General features: G+C 38.7%; 1 protein-coding gene across 1 annotated transcript in view; it reads right to left on the bottom strand.

Annotated features, from left to right (window-relative positions):
- LOC137288157 (methylosome protein WDR77-like) overlaps positions 1-14,881 on the bottom strand; it is a 42,651-nt gene extending 27,770 nt beyond the window's left edge. The window contains exon 1 of the mRNA XM_067820574.1: positions 14,733-14,881. Coding sequence (XP_067676675.1) covers positions 14,733-14,790 — 58 coding nt within the window. The 5' untranslated portion in view covers positions 14,791-14,881. The remainder of the gene's footprint in view (positions 1-14,732) is intronic.
- Positions 14,882-15,220: the final 339 nt, after the last annotated feature.

The following is a 15,220-nucleotide window of genomic DNA, read 5'->3' as shown; positions in this document are numbered from 1 at the left end:
TTCAAATTTAACTACTACAAATTAGTTTTGATTTTCTAACTTGTTGAAAACAAACCATAATCTCATTTAAAACTTAAGCCTGTGACTTCACAATTTAAAAAAATGGCAGCGCCCTGTTGGAGGATAAATGCTATTTATGTTTGTTTTCACAGACTTACAAAATCAAAATTTCTTTCTACTGGTAGTAAAATATGTATTTTATTGATGAACACTAGGATTTTACATGACCTTGCTTATAACATAACAATTTCACTCTTGAAGCGATGAGGGAGTTGATATAATATTACTTACGAAAATATGGTCACTTCGACCACAACCTCACTTCCAATGAAGAAAGCGTTATATTCATGCAAAATACTTTGATCAGCAATGTGTAGTAAGCAGTCTTGATTTCATAAACTCGATTAAACTTGAACTCCATTTTCTATCCAAGAAGCGTGGTAGGGGGCAAACCATCCGATTTAGTACATACCACAGGCTTCCACAATGCTCGCTTCGCACACACTGGCAACCAATTTAAGCACAAACTACGGGATCCGGTGGAAATCGGTGCATAGTGACACCATCACCTGATCCCAAGGAACAATTGACGGCGACACAACAATTCAGCATGTCTATGGTGATGTCAAGAAATTAAAAAATGACAAGCTTCCTACACATTTTCTATACAACTAACTGAAAATCGTTCCATCTATGACGTCACTGCAGAGCTCTGGTGGCAGAGTTACGTAACCTGTCTGTGGTTTCGTTTGCGGGCGAGAGAGAAGCAGACGGCTTTTTAGTAACTTTTAAGCGCTTGGTATTCATTAACCACAAGTTTTGTTTAAAAAAAAACAACAACAAAGAATGGTGTTCCGTTTATGACAAACCAGAAATCTTTCATATGCAGTGGTAAATACAGTACAAAAAAATTGAGTTTATTTGTTCTTTAAGAAAACCTTGTACCACACTGCACACGAAACATCCTCACAAAGTATACCAGTGAGAGTGAGCGAGTTTAGTTTTACACCACATTCAGCAATACTCTGTTAAATGGTGGCATTCAGTAAATAATCAAGTCTAGACCACAGAAACCAGTGACCAACGACATGAACATTATTCTGTGCAATTGGGAACTGATGAGGTATGTCAACCAAGTCCACAAGTGATCACCTGATCCTGATAGTCACCTCCTAAACATTGTACAAGAAAAATCCTCACACATAATATCACAATGTACAAGAAACATCGTCACAAAGTATATCACATTGTACAAGAAACATCCTCACAAAGTATATCACATTGTACAAGAAACATCCTCTCACAGTATTTCACATTGCACAAGAAACACCCTCATACAGTATATCACATGGTATAAGAAACACCCTCATACAGTATATCACATTGTACAAGAAACATCCTCACACGGTATATAACATTGCACAAGAAACACCCTCACACAGCATATCACATTGCACAAGAAACACCCTCACACGGTATACCACATTGTACAAGAAACATCCTCACACGGTATACCACATTGTACAAGAAACATCCTCACACAGTATATCAAATTGTACAAGGCTTATGCCTCCAATGACAAATATTGACTAGGACCGAAAGCAGATGAAAATGTGACAACACAATTGTGATTGATGCCTAACTGACAAGTTAGTTTCTTACAGAACACGTTAAAAATTCTGTCTGTTTTTACTAAAACTGTATATTTCACACAGTTATAAATTATCATAATTACTGGACACAATGTCTCAGCTTCACAATCTTGCTGCAACTGTTTCATAAGTTTAGGGACCAGTGTTAGTGTCTCCCTGCTTTCTCTAAAAATACATTGTTGTACATCCATTGTCACGATAGTTTGACATTATTAATGACAATGCCATATTTTTCTTACTGTGCAAGAAAAACTCTTGCAACCAAATATCTCAACGTTAAAAAAACAACCAAACTTTGATGATGTAATGATGTTAACTGTAGTGGTATTAGTATCTGATGTCAGTTTCTCACATGCTGGGCATCCAGATGTATTCTAAGACTAAAATATCAATTATGGATGTTTTCTTGTTTATGAAAATATCAATCACTCTAATGGATTCAGCTTAAACTGAGTGAGTATGGTTTCATGTTGCTTTTAGCAATATTCCAGCAATATCACGGCATTAGACACCAGAAATGGGCTTTACACACTGTGCCCATGTGGGGAATTGAACTCAGCTCTTTGGCATTACAAGCAAACACTTTGACTTCTTGGCTATTCTACCAACTGAAACAATACAAAATCACTTCATTGGGAATTTTGATGCACAGGTTTGACCTACATAAATAAAGAGTAACAAATGAAAAGTACTGATACGGCAAAATTGACTAGAGTGTAGATAACATCATTATCAAGTGCAAATATTATCTTTTTACCCGTATCACTCATACCAAACAATTGGCCATTTACTTCTGAATTCCTTCAAAAATAATCTAGAAACTTCCTATGGTGATGAATTACAGCATGTTCTGTTATTCTTGTGTTTTAAATGAATAATCAATCTGCACTGAATCATCAAGAAGCAACTGTTCCTCTCGTCTGCCTTTTTTGTGGATCGTGCCCCTCCTACATCTGCGTTTGCTGTACTAGTGTTCCCTAACTTATCAGGATGGACTTCCCACAACAAGCGTCCTATGCTGGGGGCAAAGCCCTAGCAAGCTGCCTTAATAAGCCTCTATCTGGGGTTAATCTCGGCTGCTGCACTTGGTAGTGCCTACAGTTATGCTTTCTGCATGGGAAGCTGTTCTACACTGAGAGGGGGAGGGCAGCATGTGGGCCAGTGTGTCTGTCACCGGGACACACAGAGCTGGCAGATTCCCAGCACACTGGGCCAGATATCATCACACAATACCATATGTTTTCTCTGTTACATCACAACATCAGTTTTTCTCTTTAACACTTTATCTGTTTAATTTCACACACAGTTAGGTTAATTTTCATGTCACATTAGCATTTCTTCCAGCGTAACTAATTTTCCTGAATCCTTAACAAAAAATTATTACTTTTCAGATAATACTATTTAATACTGAGTATCATGCAAAAATCATCATCATGACATGATTGTGGAACAAATTATCAGCATTCATTCTCTGTGGTTATTGTTTCAGTTGAAATCCAGTTAAGAGAGTTGAAGAGAAAGCCGATGCTCCTTCATGGGTACTGACTGGGCAAGTCCTTCCTTACTTCTCACTGAATAAAAGGTCAAACTGAAACAGAATCCAAGCAGTTTCCTTCTGTATATCAATATTGGATGAACCAAGATGTAGGCAAGGCAGACTGGTACACTTGTGGGACACAATGAAATGCCTTTTCTTATGTTCTGCCCTTGAGCAGATTCATAAGTAGCATACCAACTCATTGAGACATCTTTTGGTTAAATCTGGCAATGTATCAATATATGCTTCTCTCTATCGACATAGCACTATCTTCACAGCACAAAATACATTCTCAGGAAAGGTTGCTAGGTAACGTGATCATCTTTGCCCTTTCTTCTTTCTCGCAGTAGCATATCATTGAGCAATTTGTGTTGCCTCATTCTGAACATCCTTTGAGCTGAACTTAGAGGCAATATTGGAAACTCTGAATGTTTTACAGCAAAACAAAAACCTGATTCTTTCCCTCACTAACACTTCTTCTCCATTCACTTCTACAGGGACAGTCATTATTGGTAATATTTTCTTTACAGCCTTATCTTATGGCTGTGTATTACATATATCAGCACACACTGCACAAGTAAACGCATTATCACATGATAACATATCAACTTTCTCATAACTGTATTAACATATGACAGAATGTTAAATATCTCATAACTGAATTCTCATGAAGTACTTTGTTTCACATATCTGTGTATATTGGTATATCACACATTCTCCACAAAGTGCACAATTTCTGATTTAAAAGTTAGTCAAGATAATCTAGGATACGGTTTTTCAGAATCTGTAATTGGTGGACACAAATGGAGAATGGTTATAAAAATATTGACTGGTGAAATTTACTGAAAAAGAGTAGTCATTTTGTTGAATGTCAGACACATCAAGTAGATAACATATTTCATAACAGCCAGAAAGAAACCCTGTTGCATCTTGTGAATGCTAGATAATTCATAAGAATTTAATACAACACAAGACAATAACAAAATTGCAAATGTAAAAGACAGCAATGATTTAGCATATTTCTTTCTGAACGTTTCAAAGTTTCTATGAATTAGCATAACCATGACTAGACATTCAGTGCAAGTATGATCTTTGCCACTACCATATGTTCTTGATGACAAACAGGTTCAGAATCAAAACTGTACATGGAAATGCACATCTATACTGTCATTTAAAAAACATAATGTAACCACTGGGAATCGCACAGTTAACGTATCTGAAAGAGTGTTTGAATTTCGGATCTGACAATCATTATTCTGCAGGCAGGCAGGCTAGATATCACATCAATATAGTCAGTACTGAACAAAACAACATTTGACTCACCATGGTCTGGCCTTTTTCTAGTGTCTTGTCTTTTTTCCCTTCTTTTTCTGGTTTTGTCTGTAGTCTGACTGCATAACTTATTTCTCTCTCTCTTTAACCTGTTTCTGTTTCTTCTAAGCAAGTTGAGATACTGAAGTTTTATATGACTTATCCTGCACTCTAAGTATTCCTTACCATTCAAAGTTCATGTTTTGTAAACTGCCTTTGATAATGGGCTTCTTGTCCATATTTTGAAATGTGTTTGAAACTGTACATAAGTAACATTAACAATAATCTAAATTACATTGTGATATTCAAAATAATGAAAGGGACTTATGGGTAACTGGAAGTCTCCAAGCATTACTCTGAGTCACTGAAAAATTGTACGAGGAGATCTGTTAAGTCCATGTCAGAATATAACAAATTCGTTAAATATGTACATTTATATTGCACAAAACTCTATTCACGAGGTGCATGCTCCTAGTACTAACAGCCAAAGCAGGCATATTACTACCCTGGATAACCCAAGCTTCCTATTTGGCACTAGAATGTTATAGTCACATGACTTATCAAATCAGGTACCCATTTCCTGCTGGGTGAACAAAGGCAATTTTGAACAAACTCACTTGCCTAAGGTGAGACCACATGTGTCATTTGCATTGTTGTGGGGCAGGACTGAAGTCCTAGAAACTCTCAAGAGTCAAGCTATGGTCACCCATTCAAGCACTGTCCGTGCCCATCGTTGCTCAACTTCACCTGATTGTGACCTGAGCTTTATGAAAAGGTCCACACGCCACCACTGCACAGGACCACATCCAACACTGCACAGGACTACATCCAACACTGCACCACCACGGTAAATACTAGTACATCATCAGTCTCTACATAACAGCTAGAAACCATAAATTAATTCTATAGGTATCACTAAAACATACCATAACTACTTGTGAGATTCAATGACAATTCTTCAAACTAATCATAAAATCATATCAAATATGTTAACACCAAAAAAGATATATCAAAAACATAACTGAACTAATGCAATCAATGTGTAGCTTATTTCAAATGTTGAATGTTGCATATTCCATTACTGAATGTTGCTACTTCTGCTCTTAGAGGATGGTTTAATCCTCATTTCCTCTCTACAAAGGCTAAACTAGCTGAGTTGGCAGATGTATGTCACTGAATGCTCACTGAGTGGATCAATGCTCATGATGTAAATCAATTTGGTGTCGTTGAGAACAACAACCAATCACTGGACTGACTATAGACAGGAACCAAACTGCTTCAGTGTGGTGTTGAACAACAGCCAATCAATGGACTGACTATAGACAGGAACCACACTGCTTCAGTGTGGTGTTGAACAACAACCAATCAATGGACTGACTATAGACAGGAACCACACTGCTTCAGTGTGGTGTTGAACAACAGCCAATCAATGGACTGACTATAAACAGGAACCAAACTGCTTCAGTGTGGTGTTGAACAACAGCCAATCAATGGACTGACTATAGACAGGAACCACACTGCTTCAGTGTGATGTTGAACAACAGCCAATCAATGGACTGACTATAGACAGGAACCACACTGCTTCAGTGTGGTGTGGAACAACAACCAATCAATGGACTGACTATAGACAGGAACCAAACTGCTTCAGTGTGGTGTTGAACAACAGCCAATCAATGGACTGACTATAAACAGGAACCAAACTGCTTCAGTGTGGTGTTGAACAACAGCCAATCAATGGACTGACTATAGACAGGAACCACACTGCTTCAGTGTGGTGTTGAACAACAGCCAATCAATGGACTGACTATAGACAGGAACCACACTGCTTCAGTGTGGTGTTGAACAACAGCCAATCAATGGACTGACTATAGACAGGAACCACACTGCTTCAGTAAGGTGTTCAACAACAGCCAATCAATGGACTGACTATAGACAGGAACCACACTGCTTCAGTGTGGTGTTCAACAACAGCCAATCAATGGACTGACTATAGACAGGAACCACACTGCTTCAGTGTGATGTTGAACAACAGCCAATCAATGGACTGACTATAGACAGGAACCACACTGCTTCAGTAAGGTGTTCAACAACAGCCAATCAATGGACTGACTATAGACAGGAACCACACTGCTTCAGTGTGGTGTTGAACAACAGCCAATCAATGGACTGACTATAGACAGGAACCACACTGCTTCAGTGTGATGTTGAACAACAGCCAATCAATGGACTGACTATAGACAGGAACCACACTGCTTCAGTGTGGTGTGGAACAACAACCAATCAATGGACTGACTATAGACAGGAACCACACTGCTTCAGTAAGGTGTTCAACAACAGCCAATCAATGGACTGACTATAGACAGGAACCAAACTGCTTCAGTGTGGTGCTGAACGACAACCAATCACTGGACTGACTATAGACAGGAACCACACAGCATCAGTGTGGTGTTGAACAACAACCAATTAAATGCTATATATATTTGTTCCAGAGTCATGTTGAACACTTTGCTGTATTGATTATTTGAGCTGTGCCAGTCTTAGACAGTTAAAGTCCTTGTGCAGTTAGCACCCGGAGGTCTGTCTGCATTTCGTAAAAGATTATGAGGAAAGAGGTTAGCACAATCCATACATCAGTTAAACCAGAATCCACTCCTTCATGACAAGCAATGTAAGCTTAACATCTTGACAAGAATAATGTAAGACACGTCACAACCTGCGCTCTTTGAGTGCTCCTCCCTCCATGACTGCTGGACCATACGGCCATCTCAGTCAACACTACCCAAGATTTACTCATTGTCTACATCTAGTGTTGCGACAAGTCTGACAGGCTGCCTGTTTAATAACATGGACAGTAGCGAGGGTGATGAGGCAGACTTCTTCCATTGTAATATGTGGAGTGCCTAGATGCCCCACAACTCTGTGTTCAGGTGGCACAGTAGCGAGTTATGTGTGGCAGGAAGCAGGACAAGGTGGAGTGTCCAACACCTGTGTTCAGGTGGCACAGTTGCAAGCTATCTGTGGCAGGATGCAGGACAGGGTGTAGCGTCTAGATGCCCCACACCTGTGTGTTCAGGTGGCACATTAACTAGCTATAAGTGGCAGCCTGTAGGACTACAGGGAGAGCACCAAGACAACCCTGTGATGCATGACTGCCTGTCTGTCATTCATCCTCCCTCCAGTCACATAGCAGCTCAGTTTTCTGGCCCTGTCTCCAGGAGCTGTACAGCTTAGCTTACCGGTACTATAATCTGCCCTCTAATAGCGAGGGCATGCTCCTTGATGGCTTGCACCAACAAATGTCAGGGTTAAACAAGTAAAGCTAGGCGTACTCTCTATTACTGGACTTACATGAACCATTTCATCAACAATCGTTGCTGTATGCTAGCAACATGAATGTCTCTTTGTTGGACATATTTTTTTTCAAATTAGGAGAGTTCCATCTCTATTTGTGTATCACAGCCAAAGCACATCTGATTTGACCAAAACATGATGACCATCCATCTCCTTTGGCCTTTGGTCTTTTCCATTTCAGGATAACACAATTCATTCAAAGACTAATACAAACTGTGAATGACACAGTCCTGAAAGGTATATTGATGTCTAGGTAATATGGCAAGAAAAGCTATGTATGTAATGAGGGGGGAAAATATTTTACGTTCCGCAAATATATTAGCAATATAAATCACTTAATCACTCCTCCATAAACTTGCAAAAAAGAGATCTGGCCCAGAGAAACATGTTGTATTTCCACTTGAGGGAGCAGATATCCTATAATTCTGTGTTGTTGCTCACTATACACAACAATATATCTACAACAGAAGAGACTGACACATTGATCAGCACAGATCTAACAAACCCAAGACTCCTACTAAGTGGGGCTACAGAGAAGCAGACAGGACAATCTCGTATCAAGTCAATGATTATGTACCTGGTATCTACGACCTCTTTTAGGTAGTACCCATGAGTGGTCACCTGTGTGGACATGTTTACATAACTGCCGCTGTCACACAGCCCAGTCAAAGACTCACCATACATCTGGAGTAAACACCACCACTACTTGCCTACATAAAGTCACTTGGCCTCAATCCCTAGTGAGTGTAGGCACCATCGAACTTAACCCATGTAGATGTTGTTGTGCTGTTAAGATACTTCAAAGACTGATTAACCTGCATTTGGTAATGGACATAAATCTAATCTTGCTTTCTGTTCTCAAGATTGTCAGTACATAAATGTAATGCTAAAAAACAAAAGTGAAATCTTTCTCAGGCATCGACACATCACTCTTATTTGTGCGTGTAACAATTTCTTATTGTCATTTTAAAAAATAATTTTGACTTTGCTGCGTCCCAATCATCCATTTCTCCACCATAAGAATCAGTGTCTGTGAAAACAAGGGTGACTGAATCTACAACTCATTAACACATGCTATACTTCCCAAGCTGTATTTCTGAGATAAAAAAATAAAATAAACATGTGTTCCTCCCTCATCACCTTTTTCCTATCAAAAATTCAAAAACAAAGTCCTATCACCCTCGTCACTTTTGACAAAATGTGCCCTAAAAAACATTTAATTAATTTTATGTAGCCTAATCCAATGTCTAACAAATGCCACTTGTTTCTTCCAGTGACAATCATTACAGCAGCAGCAGCAGCAGTGTGTAACATGTTTAGTTCAACTGTTTCAAACTAGCAGCTCATGCAACATATCAGACTGTTACATGATGTTCAGAGTTACATGATGTTCTCTCATAGTTATTTTACATGTGACATGCAACAGGGCAACTCTCATGACTTGCCATACTAGTCCTTCAGGTCTTTTAACCAGGGCTGCACAGTATTACCGGTAAACCGGTAAATCACAATACGCTCTTTAAATGATACGCATTGCAATATATTTTCTGAGAACCAGTAGATTGGATAAAGAGCACACATGACCATGATGAAGCTTTTGTGATAATCTTTATGGTTTCAATTATAATCTTTACATACTTCTATTCACAACAAATGTTTTCCTTTGTTATTCAATGACAAAACTGCATACTGCAATACTATAAATTTTATAGGAAGGAAAATAGTATCCAGGACTATGCAACTAAAAGTTTTGTGACTGTTGATACCAGAACCATAACATAAATGTTAAGGGACTTCTAATGTACAAACTAGGCTATCGCAATATGGGTACCTATATTGCAATATAATGCAATGCAATTTGTTGCCATACAAGTCTTACAATTCATTTAACATGATTAACGTTGCAACAGGGCAACCCATGACTTGCCACATTAGGCCTAGAAGTCATTTAAAATGTAACAAGGAAACTCTCATGACTTGCCATACAAGTCTTACAAGTCATTTACATGAGATGTTGCATCAGGGCAACACTCATGACTTGCTATACAAATTTACAAGTCCTACAAGACATTTAATATGAGACGCTGCAACATGGCAAGACTCATGATGTTATAGAACAACTCAACCATATTTAGTTTGTTGGTGCCTTATCCACATCAAAATGCCAAACGACCAATACGGATAATAGTTCAGATAATTCCTGGTTTGAGACCCATTAGTAATGCCCACTTGATAAACCTAGATGGTGCAGACAGCACCATGAGTGCAGGTCTGGTTTCAGATTAGTTAATAATAATACTGTTACCAGTAAAAGTATGGTCATTGTCAATGAATTTCATGTGATAAATCATTGATAATTCAAATGACCACACATTACATGTATGTTCCCAAGTTCAATAACATTTACTTTATAAGAAAAACATTAGTTTATTATTAAATATGCAAGTTATAACATCATGAGTCACACAAAGCCACAGCAAGCTTCCGTATGGATCACGCAAGTCAGGATAATTTAGGACCATGTGCAATCGGATCAAGCTTTTGAACAGTTTAAGTAAACTTGGCCTCAGTGTATTTCGTTACACTCCACCACTGAGTCTAACGAAACCTAGTAGGAGGTTGCGTCAGGTAAACTTTGAGCGACCAGTGACTGTCCAATCAAACGTGAGATGGTTAAATAGATTTAACCAATCAGACAACGGCTACTATTTAGGGATTGGAGGTACTTTCAAAATATTCAGGTCACTGACACAGATCTCTCCACAAACAAATCCGCATATAACACAATTATTTGATCTGCAGAATATACGCTTCTGTTGACATGGTTACCATTAGCTAATATTTCCGCAAGATGACATCCTTGAATATTGCCAAAACACCATTTTCAGTGACTGTTTACTCACTGTTGTCATGGCTGTATGTAAGCCCTGTGCATCACCTGGAAGCGAGCGTACGCTAAATAGCATTCGGAATCGTTCGGGTATGAACCTTTTCGAGATCAAAAGTTCAAAAGGTATGTGCGAATGTCCACTTTTGCGATTTGGTAAGCTGTGTTCTGACTGGTCAATCTCAAAGGTTACCTGACGCGACCTCCCATAAGGTTTTGTTAGACTCAGTGGTGGAGTGTAACGAAAAGTACTGAGGATAAGTTTACTTAGACTGAGCTTTTGAAATGAGTATATTCTACATCTATGTATTATGTGCTCATTACTTATAAAAGCAATTGGCCAATCTCAAACCGAAATTCATCTGACTTTGTTACTAAAACATTACAATGTTCATCTGAGTTACTAATGAAGGTGCAATCCATCCTGGCTTTTCAGCAACCAAATTCATGATAATTTTGTTGACAGAAGTGGGGCATATTTACAAAGACAAGGCTACAAGGATGACAACAGTTCAAGATCCACAGTGATACCTTCTGCCCGACACATTCCTATATATTTGACATAGCATAAGCATGTAAATATAATGCATGCACTGCATTGAGACAACCTGTTTGTGTATACAAAGCTAGTTCCACCTAACTAAAAGTATTAAAAACAAACATCTGTGCCACATGATTTGTGCGGAAACATATACCACCTCGTTTGTTTATAAGAACTAAAGTAAAAAACCTGCTCAATGACAATGTGAATTTCATGCTAAAACAACTGACAATAATTCACTGTTATGTTTTGTAACTATGGTGTCAAATACATAAATTTAAGATTACTGTCAGTAACCATTTCAAAACAAAATACAAACAAATTATTTTCACCTGAGTACATTTGCTCTTACATGTCCTAGGACTTTTACTATTGTAAGAACATAACCATGTACCATAAACACAACAAGTAATAAATGTCTTTGCAACTCCTTACCAGCTGCTTGAAAAATACATACCTCCTTTACACAACTGTATTTGAGAGAAAATGAACTTGAAACCCAATCTTCTAGACTTGTCCATTCTCATCAAATTGATCAGGAAACCAACAACCATACACACATTAGCCTAACCATGATACACCTGTGAAGTCTCTCTCTCTCTCTCCTTCACACACGCACACGCATGCACATACACAGCCCAACCGTGATCCACCTGTCAAGTCACTGTCACTCACACAAACACACATCAGTGCAACAACACACCTGTGCAGTTACTGTCTCACACAAACACACATTAGTGCACTAATGATACACCTGTGCAGTCACTGTCTCACATAATTATACACCTACACAGTCACTATCTCACACAAACATACACCTGTGCTGTCACTGCCTAACTCATACATATAGTATTCCCAGAAATTATTGAGAATCATGTTGCGTCATGTAACTCAATACGTTTATTAACTTCTGGCGTTTTACTTATATAAACATGTTAAAACATCATCCTTTTACAGTCTCAGTCTTGTTTTAGTACTTTGTTAGACCTCCTCGCTCAGCAATGCATGCCTGAATACGCCTAGGCACACTACCCATCAAAGTTTGTAGGTAATCATGTGACAGGGTATCCCAATATTGGACCACCTCGGCCTTCATATCTTCAATATTTCTCAGTCCCTTTTGGTTTCTTCTGTCCTTCATGACTCCCCACACATTCTCAATTGGGTTTAGGTCTGGGCTGTAATTGGGCCAGTCTAAAACTTGAACATTTTCGCCCGACAACCACTGTTTTGTGTAGCGCGCAGTGTGTTTTGGGTCATTATCATGCTGGAAAATCCAATCATCTTCATACAATGTTTGTGCTGTCGGAAGGTGACCATTTAGAATGTCAACGTATCTTTCTTTTGTCAAGTTTCCCGTGAAAACACACAATGGCGTCACTCCGCGAGCCGATATGCCACCCCACATGTGAAACTTCGGGCTATGTTTTGGTCGCTGGTAGATAGGTTTGACAGTATCTTTGGTCCAAATTTTCACACAATTAGGGAAAAGCCAAACAGAACTTTCATCCGAAAAGAAAACATTATCCCAATCTTGATTTTCATGAGCCCGACACCAGTTTAAACGTTTTTCCTTTTGTGCATCTTTCATCAACGGCAAGGGAATTCCACGTTTTTTCACCCAATTAAGTCTCTGTAATTTCTGCCTAACTGTATCATTGCATACCTGAGGACTTCCTCTGCTAATCATTTCATTTCTGATGTTCTCAACACTTTTCAATTTGCCCCTACTCACAATCTGCCCAAGTCTTCGGCGATCCACAACACTGAATTTCCTAGGCCGACCTGCCCCTGCTTTGTGTTCTATCCCGGTTCCTGTTTGAATATTCTTCAAAGCTCTGTATACTGTAGACAGAGGAATACCATGTCTACAAGCTAACACTTTAGCATCAGCCTCACCCCTTTCAAAATCATCTAGAATGAGCTTTCTTTTCTCTCTTGCTGTAAATTCTGCCCTGTCAACACAGGAAGCCGTCTGCTCAGACAAGGGAGATAACTCTTGACGTAATGAGCTGCCTTCTAAGCCTTCAAGAGTTGTCTCCCTTATTTAGTATGCTTAGTGCATAGTGAAAGCCCTTTTTCCAATCTTGGCACCATTAGAAAAAAACCAGATTTTCTCAATAATTTCTGGGAACACTGTACATACATTAGTGCTCACTATGCAGTCACTGCCTCACTGCAATTTGCAAAACACAGTATTTCATAGTAGCACAGAGAATTCACTAAAGAAAACAAGAAACTCATTTTTCTGACAAAGTATAAATGTCAAAAGGTTGCATAAATTACTGATTATAATTATTATTTCGTTCCCCAAGATAGAACCAAATGTCATTATATCCTTAGTATCTAAGAATGATGGAGAGCTACTTCCACAAACATCCTGCTGATCTTCACAATAAAGACAAAATTGCACCTGTAATTGGTGCACACCAAAACAACAACTGATCGAATTATCACATGTGTTGTCACTAAGCATACTTCATTTGAACAGAGGTGTAAAACTGTTACTAACACCACCACTATTGATTGTTAGACACAAGATCAGGCAGCTTCACTCATGTTTCTATAAAGTCAGTCTTACAGTCTGTTGTCACATACATGTTTAGTTGGATGGAAGTTTGCAATACTGCTTCCGTAGTGATATTTCATTCCCATTCAAGGCTACATTGTAGGCTAATGACCCTGTGGTACAACATGATACAACTAAATGTTACTTGTATTGCTATCCTAAACAGTTCTCTCTCTCTCTCTCTCTGTGTCTCTCTCTCTCTCTCTCACACACACACACACACACACACACACACACACACACACACATACACATACATAAACAAAACAAAACAAAAAACAAAAACAAAAAAGAAAAACAAAAAAAAACAAAACAACAAAACTGAGCGTTCCAAACGTTTAAATAATACAATCTTTATCCTTGGTCGGGGGATAAACAAAATGATTGCTATCTGGGCCTGCCTGTCAACCAGCCAAACAATTTTAATCAACGACATTTCAGCAGGTGCAGTTTCTACCACTTGAACAATCTGAATAAGCATTACTCTACTCATGGACTGCTTGTGTGAACCTATCTGTCTTCTGATGTGGTCATCTTTGGCCAGGGTCAGGTGAGGTCATCGACTTCATCACACTACTGTCCAGTTGACTGACAGCGTACCGTGTCTAGATAAAATGTCTAGCAAATATCTCTTGAAATGTAAAGATTTAACATTCTCAACACAGAAGCCTTGAATCCAGTGTTTAGCGAGCACGTTTTATGTCATAAGTCATTGTAACCCACACTGTGCATATCATAGATTATCATTGTCCGAAAGACTTGTCCATGCAGCAATTTTCGAGACATATTCCAGCTAAAGATCGAGTGTCAACGAGAAGTGACAAATGGTAAACACAGCTGATACAGTAGTGAACTAGAAAATACATATAAACTGACAATCTTACCTCTGTGACACTGAACCACGTCCAGCTGCCTATCCATGGCGGCGGGTATTTGATCCATAGTTGTTCAACCGAATCCTATCTCATATACGCTCCGTGACCATGTGCACCAATGCCGGAAATGCGCGCCAAGTTGAAAACAATCATTGCGCAGTCGCGAAAATGCATCTCGCGTGAACATTTCACGTTTGTCGCGTTTTATGACAACAATTTATCATTCAACTGATACGTTTTTTCGTTTTTGTATATGCTGCTGACTGTTAATCTCGGTATATCATTATCTGATATTGGATTAATATGTGATGAAAGGGAGAGAAAATGTGTTTTTGTACCTACTCCCCCATAAGCCAGTACGAATTATCTCCCTTCGTTCTCAACGCAAACAGAAAGCATATTTTTGACATAACTTCTGACATTAAATTATTCGTGACGATTACTTTTTCTGAGATGAGATTCGTTTAAAAAACAATTGCCAACTCCTGGGGATTTCT

This window comes from Haliotis asinina, chromosome 6, assembly GCF_037392515.1.
Source record: "Haliotis asinina isolate JCU_RB_2024 chromosome 6, JCU_Hal_asi_v2, whole genome shotgun sequence".
NCBI lineage: Eukaryota > Metazoa > Mollusca > Gastropoda > Lepetellida > Haliotidae > Haliotis > Haliotis asinina.
Note: the sequence above shows the minus strand (reverse complement) of the source record. Positions and strands in the feature narration are given on the sequence as shown.